This window comes from Columba livia, chromosome 1 (genome assembly GCF_036013475.1).
Source record: "Columba livia isolate bColLiv1 breed racing homer chromosome 1, bColLiv1.pat.W.v2, whole genome shotgun sequence".
Lineage (NCBI taxonomy): Eukaryota > Metazoa > Chordata > Aves > Columbiformes > Columbidae > Columba > Columba livia.
Window position 1 is genome coordinate 37852930 of NC_088602.1, and position 12801 is coordinate 37865730.

The 12801-nt window shown below is 40.4% G+C and overlaps 1 protein-coding gene across 1 annotated transcript in view; it reads right to left on the reverse strand.

Moving 5' to 3' along the window:
* DIAPH3 (diaphanous related formin 3) overlaps positions 1 to 12369 on the reverse strand; it is a 221911-nt gene extending 209542 nt beyond the window's left edge. Inside the window, exons 1-2 of the mRNA XM_065055221.1 lie at positions 12026 to 12369; positions 1565 to 1597 (exon numbers count right to left, since the gene is read on the reverse strand). Of these exons, the coding sequence (XP_064911293.1) occupies positions 1565 to 1597; positions 12026 to 12175 (183 nt within the window). The 5' untranslated portion in view covers positions 12176 to 12369. The remainder of the gene's footprint in view (positions 1 to 1564; positions 1598 to 12025) is intronic.
* Between the last annotated feature and the right edge of the window lie 432 nt (positions 12370 to 12801).

A 12801-nucleotide genomic window follows, 5' to 3' on the forward strand; every position in this document is an offset into this window, starting at 1 on the left:
TGTATCTTTTAATAAAATTCTGTCAATATGCAGGGATTTTTTAGTCTTTATGAGCCTTATCAACCATTTGTTGGAATGTAGAACACTTGAGATAGAAAACAGGCCTGCTTCCACAGTGATCTTGCAGGTAGATAATGTCTCAGATACCTACTTGCCCCTCCTCTGTAGAACAAGAATAAAATTCTTGGCTTCATAGTTCGTAAATAAACAAGCTAAAAGAAGCTTGTGTTGATTGTGTAAAAAAATAAGGTGTTTCTGAACTTAACAGGGATTCATCACTAAAAGTAGACAATTCATCAGCATCTCAGGAATAATCCAATACAATTCAAATATTGAAAAGCAACCTGCATTTTAGACTCTCAATATGTTGCTAACTTACCTAAACATAAAAAATAAAAGTTCCTGGTCACTGTTACACAACACTGTATTTGTAAGAAACAGACTGGGAGTAATACAATATCATTATTTTATAAAGCGTAGTGCAGCAGAGAGCAAGTTAGCATGCAAACGATTGCCCACGAGAAGAAAGGAAATACGTTATTTCATTGAAAGCTATAACATCAAATACAATCTTAAACATTCCATTTGTTAATCTTCTCTTACTTCAACTTTACCACTGGGTAAAAAATCCAATCAGTTGCATTATCAACCCAGACTCAAATTTCTTAATCATTTCAAGACTATGAAAACCTGTTAAAGAAATAGCAACAGGTGATTTAAATCAGTCTAGGAAGGACAGATGGAGGTTGTAAACTCAACAATACTAACTGTGCACACCTCATCAAAAATGACCACACCACTGTTCCCTAAGGCAGGAAACAGCAGCCAGCATTTCTGAGCACAAGTGTGTTGCACATCATCCAGCATAAAACACTCCATGCTTAAGCTCTCAGTTATGCCCGGAAGTACTTCAGCAAGAACTCTGTTTAGCACTGAAGTCATAATAGCTGATCTTTAGATGCCTATAGAACATTACTTCCTAGGTTAAAGATCAAAGACTTCATAGAATGATCCACTTTAAGAAAAGCTATTCTTATCTGGAAAAGAATAGTACAGACAATGAAACAGGTAACTTCAACAGCAAGAAAAAAAAAAACTGCTTTGTGATACAGAACCTCATCTCCTATTCAAGAGACAGATTAAGTTTGAGAAACACAGTGTTAGCATGACACTGAATATACCTAACACTGTTTGAAGAAAGCATTAAAGAGTTTTACAAGCAACTGTTAGTTTGTTAAACACGGTATTTTAAGCTAGACATGCAGCCCAAGTAACTTCAATATTAAACATGCAATCACAGATAACTGCCACATGTAAGCTGGCACAATTACTTGTGTCAATCTCATTTAGCTATGATTAGAGCATACTTCAAAGCCATCCATAGATTTTTTTCTACTTGCACTGAGTTTGTTACAGATAATTAACAGTTTAGTGAGAATTTGCCAATTAACTAAAGTTAACTTCACAATTAAGAGAGTTTCTTCTCCCAGTAAGGTTATTTCTATTGCATTAGCAATAAGGTTATTAGCTTAGCAAAGCCAAAAAAAAACTTGGGTTGGCTTACCACATCATCTGTCAGTGTCTTGATATTTAAGTGCTGTAAATCAAACAGGAAACCAGTCATGTCACAATCGTGCAGTAAAAAAAACAGCCAAAAAACCCAAACAAAAAAGCAAGTGTCAGTTAGTTACAGTTACTCAAAATAAGATGCAAGTTAAACAGTATTGAATCATGGCACTTGAAATAAAGTAATAATTTCTTGGCAAGTTGTACTTCGCTGGCTTACAGTGTACGGCAAGTTATACAGGGAATACAGTGTAGATTTAAAAAAAAAAAAAAAAAAAAAAAAACAAAACACAACACAACTGTAATCTGACCCTTAAAATAACACCAGAAGAATACAAACCAAGCACAGCTTGAAACAAGTTGCGGTTTATTATAATTCAGAGCTAAATACAGAAGACCTGTTCATAGTTCAGCTACTACAATTGTGTCTTCTCAAAAAGCCTGCGGGGACACCACCAAGGAATCAATCCAGAGTTTTTAAATTCCTTAGAAGAACAGCACAGCAGTTCAAAACTCTCTGCCAAGCTGCAACACTTGAGCAACTGAGATTGTTGACTGCTCTCAAGCATTGCCTATGTGGCAAGTGGAGCATGAAGTTATGTGTAGAAACTGCCATAAGCATTTATTAGTAGTAACATCCAAAAATCTAAAGAAAAATCACTCACTGCTGTGTGAAACAACAGTTCTTGAATCAACTCTTTTGCTCTCCACTGCACATTGACAAACGGGAGCAAGTACTGGGACGCAGAGCTCTTGCACAAAACTGAACAGCAGCACTGAAGAGCAACATTGGTGACTGATGAGTCAGTGTTGCAGGGATAGCTTTTATAGTTTTTATTAAGAAGCTGAGAACAGACTTGGCAGAGAAATGGGAAGAATGTGAGGTCACATACTTAGTAAGATAGACTCTTACCCTATTCTTAGTCTTCCCTCGCTGCCTAGGGTACAAAGCTTGGCAGTAGCTATAGCAATTGTCAATGGCTACATCTAAATTAATCAGATCTGGAAACACTTGCTTTATCCTCAACAAGTCAACAATACTTGGGCGTCATTACTCATGATATCTTCTCTGGCTCTTCCCTCAGAACTGAAGAATAATTTTGTTAAATCAAACATTAACCTATGATAGCTCTACTCAGTATTGTCAAGAAAGTGAAGAAGAAGCATCTGATGAATGGTTATGAAGTTAAAAATAAAAAGCACGTGAAGTGTGAGTAAACACTCAGTACTCAGTGACATAGTGTAAGTTCTGCCATCAGTAATAAAAAAAAAAAATTGCAGCTAGGTCAGTACTGAACTTTTATGACAATCATACTCCATGTTCTAATAGATGTGGATTTCGAATAAATGAAAAGAACAACAAAGTGAAAATATTTCAATCAAGTCAGGAGACTGAAGATCTGTATCCCAGTGTTCTAACTGGTGTTCTCGTGCCAGAGTCAGATCAGATGTTTGCCACACACACTGCTGTGGAGCTGGATTTTATGACTTGTTCCTCTCATTCTGCTAAATAGCCCAAAAAGGCAGCGTAAGCGTTAATTTCCATCATCTGCAAGAGCTCAAGACTTCACATTTAGCAAGGTGTTGGTTATAATACCTCTATCCTTAAGTGATCAAAACTGCGGGAAAAAACACTAGCATATGGTCTTACACTGCAAGTTGGTAGCAAAGAACATAAAAGTTTATTCCTTTTTCATATACACAACTTAAATTGCTAAGCCTTAAGCAATGCACAGATACCATTGTGAAATTCCTCTAGCATGTTAGGAAACTGAGTAATCTGCTTAGAATGAAAATCTCCTGCATGATGTGCTTTGAGGTGGAAGTTTAAGACTCATGTCAAACTCACGTACATTCCACTAAACAGACACAGGAAGGACAACATCAGGTTCACTTGCACTTAGGAACAGATGTTGGATGTTCTGTGATTGCTCTGTACAGACATCATTATCATCATCCATGGAATTAAGGCAATATTTTCCAGATTCAGGTTTTGTTCTTTGAAAAAGACAAAGTTAATGAAATAGTTCAAGACAGTAGCTTTGTAGTTTTCAATTAAGGTCTGAAATTCAGCAATGGAATTTACTGTGGTGAAGTGGGGAAAGTTCCCCATTTTCTATATCAGAACATTTCACTGACCCATGTCATCTAACTAATCAGTGCAAAGAAAGTCTACTATGCAACCAGTTAAGAAGGTTTCTTTATAAAGTAGGAGAAACCCCATACAAACTACAACCTAACGTTCAGATCTTTTACCACTCTAATATTAAAGAGCTGAATGACTTGCAGTAAGACATCTCAAAAGACTTATTCTGAGAATTTTATAAGACGTTTCAGTCAGAGGAGCTAGTTAAAACATAACTAAAGTGATCTTTTCCCCTCTCCCTCACCAAGTCCTTCTCTTCTGGCAAGGCTGTACAATGTAAAACCAGTTACCAACTTCTCTAGTCTTCTGTAGCATTCAGGGATACAGAGGTGTGGAACATTACATGTGATCTTATCACACTGGATCTTTTAATGGCATGAAGTTTAGAGGAGTACTGTGACTCAGGAACAAGGGGTGAATTTTTATTCTTGCCAGGCCAAAGAAACTAAACAAAATGTTTTGTAATGGGAAAAAGTAACTATACCACAGTTAGGTAGAGGTTGGAGTGCTTGACTACCCCAGGAATGTATTTTTATTTTAAGATCTGGATATGTCAGTGCACAGAAGACATATTCTGCTCAAGTGAACAGATTTCCTTAAACACAGGCCTGGAAGCAAATAAACAAACCTGGCGTAATATTCCTGTAATATTAAATACTGCTAAAAACATGATATAAGCTTACAGAATACTGCTTTGCTATGGATGAAAACACTCATATGATATTCTGTGGCTTCCATGAACTACACCAGAATAATAACATTATTGCTTTTCAGAGCACGGGAGCTAAGTAATATTATTCCTCTAGTCTGTTTATCATGTAGAAAATAGATATGCAAAATTGAAAAACAAATTAATGATATTTTAAGTACATTGATATCCTGTTTTCTACTCAAAGCCGTACAAAACCATGAAGAGATTAGGAATTAATTAAGATACTTTAGAAGTCCAGATTTATTGGTAGCACCTACAGTTGGAAAAGCAGAAGTATCACCATTGGTTAGTGTTCAGCTATACAAACACATTTATAAAGAGCTAACATTTTGAAATTACATTTTCCAGGGTATTTTAGTTTTCAGTCTGGGATATGAAGGAAGAGGCTGTTTGTTTTGCAGCTGAGCCAAAGTAGTTCAGCTAAAGCTAAATGACAATTAAAAAGAAGTGTATAGATATATCATTTTGAAGAAAGCAAGCAATCTCACATGGAATTACCCCTTTTTGAAGATTATGTCCCTCAGGCATACTGGTAAATAATTGATTCCATTGGACGCAGGATATACACATACATTCAGTGTATGACACAGCATTCTTGAAAAACTGTCAGAAGACAGCTCATCTCAAAACATCAAAGACAGTGAGAGCTTTAGAAAGAAACAGTGCTGGTGTCACCTGCTGTCTTCATCTCTCTGTTGAACTCTTCTTTAGACCAAGAGACATTGCAAAATGTGTATGTGCAGAACTGGCTAGTTGGTGACATTTTTGTTGTCCTAGAAAAGAGTTGAAAAATTAGAACTGACTTCTGTAAAGTGGGGAAAACTGCTTTATCCTTTCATCCCTTCTCCTTCAGAGAAGGTCAACGAAGCTGATGAAGGGGCTGGACCACAAGCCTGTGAGGATTGGCTGAGGAAACTGGGGCTGTTTAGCCTGGAGAAAGGGAGGCTGAGGGGAGACCTTACTGCTGTCTATTGCTACTTAAAAGAAGGTTGTGGCATGGAGGGTCTTGGTCTCTTCTCCAAAGTAACAAATGATAGAACGAGAAGAAATGGCCTCAAGTTGCGCCAAGGGTGGTTTAGATCGGATATTAGGAAAAAATTCTTCACAGAAAAGGGTTGTCAGGCATTGGAACAGGCTGCCCAGGGAAGTGGTTGAGTCACCATCCCTAGAGGTGTTTAAAAGACACATACATAGACGAGGTTCTTAGGGACGTAGTTTAGAGGTGGACTTGGCAGTGTTAGGTTAACAGTTGGACTTGATGATCTTAAAGGTCTTTTCCAACCAAAATGATTCTATGACACAAGAACTGAGATTCACAACACATGCATGGCAACAAGAGGGCTACTCACAGAACAGAAAGAGTGCTCTGTATCTTGAAAAGGTCATACATGATGAAAGCATTTGTGATGCAACTTCTGCACCACTCAGCTAGGGAAAAGTAAGGCAAATACTGTTTGGTCTCACATATATTCACAGTAAAGAATCTTATTGTCATATGGAGGACGATCTTATGTTGCACATCCAAGCAGTAGCAATACTGGAGCTTAATCTGCAAGACAATTTGAGTCATTGTCTATATAATTACCCATGACAACTCTGGGTAGAGACAGTGAAGCAAAGACATGAGAAATGCCACTTCATTCCATTAACAGTACTATTTGGATCTTTTGTGTCATTAGATTTATTTCTCTATCTTTGCATAGGCACATCTATAAACAAAATTATACTCAAATGCCCCATAACAGTCCAGGCAAACAGGACTAGAATACAGGAGAATGCCACCTTCTCACACAGGACCGTCAGTCTCGTGTCTTTGGCTTTTCTGCCACAAGCACTACAGCTCAGTGTGGCCTGGAAATGAAGAATATTCCAGTAAAATGCAGAGTATAGTCTATATCATCTAAAAGTTTTGGCACTCTACCAAAAGGGGCAGCATCTCCATTCTTTGCAAGTGCGCTTTTCACCATCACATAAACACAGAGTGACATGGCTCATCTGAGTTCCTGCATCAAAACACCATGTTTAAAAACAGCATGTTTGGTACTTGAACTCGAGTTATGCCCAGAAGGGAGAGAGTGAGTTTGCCATCAGAAAGGCAGACAAGGTCTGATTTGTTGATCATAAATGGAATTAGAAGACAGTCAACCAGTCATACAGCCCTGGCAGTATGAGAGGAGTTTCAGGAGTTTCAGACAGCTAAACAAGAATTTCAACATGTGTTGGTTCCACCACAATGAAGTACTTCAAATTGCAAAAAAACTAAAAAAGTCACAGAGTCTGGTATCTAAATACTTTATGGATCTTCATTTCTGCCTTCCTTGCAGAAGAAATTAAGCAAACAAACCCACATATAACACTCCCCCAAGCTACTGCATACACAGATACCTTCTCTGTTAAGACGAGCTTAGAGCCTACATGTAGCTACAAGATAAGAACCCAAAAAAAAAAAAAAGGCTTTAAGCAAGATGCAATGAGTTTTAGAAATGGACGACTCAAACTCGAATGCTGAAACTAGAGAAACAAAGACTAAGAATGTGCATATAATCACACAATCCCCTCTGTACCTTTTTAAATTAGTGAGAAGAACTCATCACACACTGCCCATTAATTCTATCACCAAAAAGATTCAACACAAACTGGTTTTCTTCCCCAAAGGTTATTCTCCAGCAGAAACACAACCAGAACAGTGAAGCAGGGATTGCAAGGAAATCTGTAGACTCAGTTGTAGAGATGTAAATTGGATGATTACAGTGAACGCTATTACTTTAGGATCTCCTTTGTCACAATATTCCCTCAGTAACTTTGCTACCTCCGTCTGTAAATGCAATTTAGAAACTGCTGTGTAACTCCACAGCATTTCCTGCTTTTAATTTCCAATATACTACTTCAGCATTTATTTAATAGCTTTATCACTCTCTCTGTTGCTTAGAAAGCAGTCTGAAAAGCAATCAGGGGCAAAATTATCTTAACAAGACAGTTCCTACACTGATTGTGATGTTCTTTAGACATTGATGAGTTAAACTCAAAATTGGTGCTTACAGGTAAGATTATATAACAAAGTGCTAGAACACAGCAGTAAAATTTAATATCATAACCCACAGTGTTAATTCATGCCAACAAAAATAACAGCATGAGGAATTTACAATTTTACAAAGCTGCAATAAAGTGTTTTAGGTAACATCTGTTCAGCAATCATTTCTTTAAAAGACTAATTTAGATTCAAGGTCTTATACTGCAGCCTAACTGCAGCAATAATTCAGTCACTTTGTAATTAAAGATATTGACAGAGATCGGTCTTACCTTTCTTCTCTATGTCAGAGAAATGCTCTTAACTACATCTTTCTTTGATTTACAGACACTGTTAAATGCAAGTGTTAATTTGTCTATTTTTAACAGATTGGTGCCAACAAGAAAGTCTTCTTGACTCACATAAATTTCATAAAAAGCTTCATCAAAAACGTAACCTGAAAGTCACTGAATACACATCAATACTATACTGAATTTAATAGAAACACCTCTAACTTGAGCTAGAAATTGATCTTTTGAGGCCTAGGAGTCCTCAGGATGTAGTCCCAGAGAAATGAAGTTGGAAGTCACGTAATATAGCACTCTCTCTTATGATTTCCAAACACTTCTAAGGAAAAAAAAAAAAAAAAAAAAAAAAAATCAAGGACAGAAAGCGGCAAGCAATGGCTTTTTACCCCACTCCCCAGAAGACTTCAAAAATGTATTTCTCAGTAAATGTATACACAGAAAACAGGTATGAACACTGTCATCCTTCAATTCATTTCCTCTTTTTACTAGGCCCTAACCCTCAAGGGTGAATTTAAGAGCTCTCAATAAGCTGAAGTACCACAGTACCATAGAGCATCTTTTATCCTTTTAAGAGTCCCACACTTGCAAAACCTTGGACCTGCTGAAAAAAGCCAAGCTGGTATGTGCTTCAAAATTAAACACCACTCCTTAATTATTATTTTTTTCTGTAAAAGAACAGAGAGAACTGAGGACTTACAACTCATTCACTACTTCTGAGAAACCAGCTTGTTCAGAAAGGCAGTACTTCAAGATGATATTTGACTGGAATCAACCACTGTTACTGTTTAGCTCAAAGACTCTTTCTCCACTCTCCAAATGAAGTGATTTTTAAGAAACAAGAACTTTCTTTGGAGGTAAAAAAAAAGAAGGAGGTACATGTTAACGATGTCAGCTTTGCAAACAGCAATCCAATTTCACCTCAAGGTTTGTCAGGAGATGAAATTCTTTTTCAGATTAGCATATCTGCTGTGACAGATCAATATGTTGCATTGATTGGAATGGTCCAACCTGGAACTTATTTTCAAGCCTTTCACACTGAAGAAAATTAGACTAATACAATGTGGATGACTTGAGTTAACTGAATCTAAGAGCCAATTTCATCCATATTTGACAAACGTACAAGAGATCAGAAATATAATTTAAGTGACATGAAGAAGTATGGCACTGTAAGTATCCCAAACACAGGAAAGGCTACATCTTATATCTAGGACTGGATTACAGAGAATTCAGAAGAGTAAGAAAAGTTTTATGTATTCTGACACAAACTAATTTAACTAATAAAGGTATATTGAAGACATATTATGGGAAGAATTAGATGTGAACAGGTCAACCCAGTTACACCATCTCCCCCACAATTAAAAAAAAAAAAAAAAAGAAAAAAAAATCAGTCTTGTAAGACAACAGGAGGTAGATAAGAAGGAGTTTGTCAATTTTAGATTTAATAGCTGGGTGATAAATATTCTGCATGGAGCAGCATGCTGCTCTTTAGTAACCGTTAAATTCCACAGATTACGTTTGTAAACTATACCCCTCATAACAGTTTACATGAAGACAGAGCCACTAAACTCTATTCATGAAATATTCACCTCTGACTTTTCTTTAGGTCACCCAGTGAGCAATCCAGAACACAATCCAGGTTTGGAGAACTAGAATTCTTCCATCTTGTATCAACACCCCAGGGCAAAACTGAATGCAATATTGCAGCTGGAAGTGACCTACAACAATTGTCTCGTCCAACTGCCTGACCACTTCAGGGCTGACAAAGCTAAAACACATTACTAAGGACATTGTCCAAATGCCTCTTAAACACTGACAGGCTTCAGGCATTGCCCACCTCTCCAGGAAGCCTGTTCAGGTGTTCGACCAACCCTCTTGGTAAACAAATGCTTCCTTATGTCTGTCTAAACCTCCCTTGACACAGCTTTGAACTATTTCCACACATCCTATCACTAGATACCAGGGAGAAGGGATCAGCACCTCCCCCTCCACTTCCCCTCCTCCGGAAGCTGTAGAGAGCAACAAGGGTCCCTCAGCCACCTCTTCTCCAAACTAGACAAACCCAATGTCCTCAGTTGCTCCTCATAGGACATTCCTGCCAGCCCTTTCACCAGCTTTGTTGCCTTCCTTCTCTGGGTACATTCAAGCACCTTCATATCCTTCTTAAATTGTTGGGCCGAGAACTGCACACAGGACTCAAGGTGAGGCCGCTCCAACACTGACTACTGTGGGATAATCAGCTCTTTTGAAAGTTGCGGTTTGACAAGGTATTGTCATAGATTAAGCATATTCTCAGTCATCCCTGCTTAAAGAGTTTCAGAAACTGGGCAGGTGGAACAAGGGCAGGACAAAATTTTAAAAAAAACTACATTATGATCATATACACTCTACAAAGCTAGGTCAGATACCGAAATTTAACTCCCTTTATTTCCTGTAAGCTGCATCAAAAATCAACACTGTGACCTCAAGAAGACAGACAGCTGATGCCCATATCTACTCATGCTCAAAATCACCCTTGCCTAGCCTGGGAAGTCTAGACATGCACCAGACAAGCTCCTGCATCTAAGAGAAGGCTTGCTTTCACTAAAAAGTCAATCAAAGTTCATTTAACAAAAAATTCTCAGTGGCTTGTACCACATGTCTAGTAGGATTATGTAGTAAATAAATTATTGTATTTTATTTCTATTTTAACACACATGAAAAAAAAAGTGAACATGATGGCAACACCCTATTTCTGTTTTAACACATGGTTAGGGAAAAAAGTGGAAAATTATTGCAATATCCTGTAAGCATAAGAATTTAACAGTTAAAGTATCGATAAGAAGTTTAACTTTTTGACTCAGTGCTTTCATCAGTCTCACACACAAATCCATGTCTCCCATTTACCACAGCAATAATCCAGCCAAGTTATATACCTGTAACCCTGTTCAGTCTTTTAGACTGAGCAGACCATATAGGTTTTTACTCAGGGAATCTCTTCTAAAGCACATCCAGCTGTATCACCTTCATGACTAAAATGCATGCACCTCCAGAAGGTACATAGCCAATTATAAAGACAAGCAAACAGCTCTTGGTCACACTGCTTCATACATGCCCATTCTAACATGCAAAAACAGGCACACGGACTTGGATCCAAGAGCAATCTGCGCAGTCACAATATACAAAGGATTCCAGGAAACAGGAATGCTAGGAGCAAGTTGTGACCTTCCAGAACAGGTTTGGCCAGCCTACAGTTTGATACTGTTTTCTAGCTAACATTTTTGAACCTGTGCTCAGGTGCCAGACATTCAAGTCCTAAATATCGCACAAAGATGCCCTAGAATCAAGAATCTACTCTATGGTAGGTATATTACAGTATCTATTTTGTAAGCATATAATGCAGCTTAAAGCAGGCTGGCTTTAAACCCGCCTGGACGCCTTCCTATGTAACCTCATCTAGGTGTTCCTGCTCTGGTGAGGGGATTGGACTAGATGATCTTTTGAGGTCTCTTCCAGTCCCTAAGATTCTGTGATTCTGTGGCTCAGAGTCGACTGAACAAAGACTAACATGTGCATCACCTAAATATAAGCATGGGATGCATCTGCTCCATATGTGGTGGATACAGTGGTAGAATGTATGTTTGTGCCAGCTTAACACTTGGAAATCTCATGATGTCCAAACAAAAACTGGCTCTTCCTGGGTGCTTTTTAGTTAGAGCACATCTCACAGACACATTGTCTTGTGGACAATTATCAGTCATTTCAAGTTCCCCAGTTTCTTGGCATGACAGCCAAAAGATCGTAAAAGCAGGGCTAGGGAGAAGAACTTTGCTATGTTCCTTAAATTCAAAGACTCAGTTTTTCACTGTACAGTTTACATCACCAAAATAAAATAAAAAAAAAAAATCCAGTTTAAATAAAAGTAACATAATTTAAAAGCTAGAATTCCGTTCATCTTATACCCATAGCTGTCAAACAGTAAGATAATAAAGCTTTATGATGAAGAGGAGAGACCTGAAAACTTAGTACAAAATGAAGCCAGGTCCTTTCAGACAGGCAAAGAGGTGACCTGGAGGTGACCTGGAGCTGGCCGGCTCACCTTTCAAAGCCCGGTTGAAGACGACGGCGGCGGTTTGTAGCCCCTCTATTCCCACCAGGCCCCCCGGTCTCTCGGTCAGTGACCGCCCCCCGAGGCGGAGGATGGACCCGCCGCAGGGTCGGGGCCCCTCGGCGCAAGCCCGGCAGAAAGGACCACACCTCAGGCAGCCCCAGCGGGGGCAGGGAGTGGCTTGGGATCGACTCGTACTTACGAATTTGGGCTTCCTGCCGTCCGCCGCCTCCTCGGGGCCGCCGGCGCTGCCGGCCCCCGGCGGGCCCTTCCGACGAAGCCCCTTGTTCTCCCGCCCACCGCGACCCGGCGGCGAGGACGGGGCGCAGTATCTTGGCCGCCGCGGCTCCATGGTCGCGCCCGAGAGATGCGAGGAGGGGAGGGGAGATGAGGGGAGGCCGCTGCCCGCGATCGGGCCCAGGCCCGGCGGCCCTGGCCGAGCTGGGCGCCAGCGATTAGCGCAGCTTAGCTGAGTTCGGCCGGACAGGACGCAGCGGGGGGAGGAGGGAGGCTCAGGGCTAAAGCCGCCACCGACGTCTCAGCGCAGCAAAGGATTTAGCGAGGCTCTAATCCCAGCGGCGGGGCAGGGGCGCGCGCTCCCAACGGCCGCTCGCCGGCGCCTGTCAGAGCCCAGGAATGTCCCGCCGTCCGAATCGTCCCGCCAATGCTTGTCCCGCCTCCGGCCTCCCCGCGCTAGCCAATCCCCCGGCGGCGCGACGGAAACGTCGTTTCTCGGTTGGCTGGCCTCCTGCCAATCACCAGTGAATCAGCTGTTCTCGGCAAAGCGCTGGCGAGCCGCCCCAGTGGCCGCACCTGTTTGCTTGCGCACCGCCCCTTCATCCCTCCGGACTACGTGTCCCAGAGGGCTGTGCGGCGGTCAGGCGTAGTCCCGAGCGGGCCAGACGCCTGGGGTTAGGCCGGGAGCGGGGTCCGTCGAGTAGCGGGGTTTGTGAGCGCTCATACTTTGTTTGTTTGCTG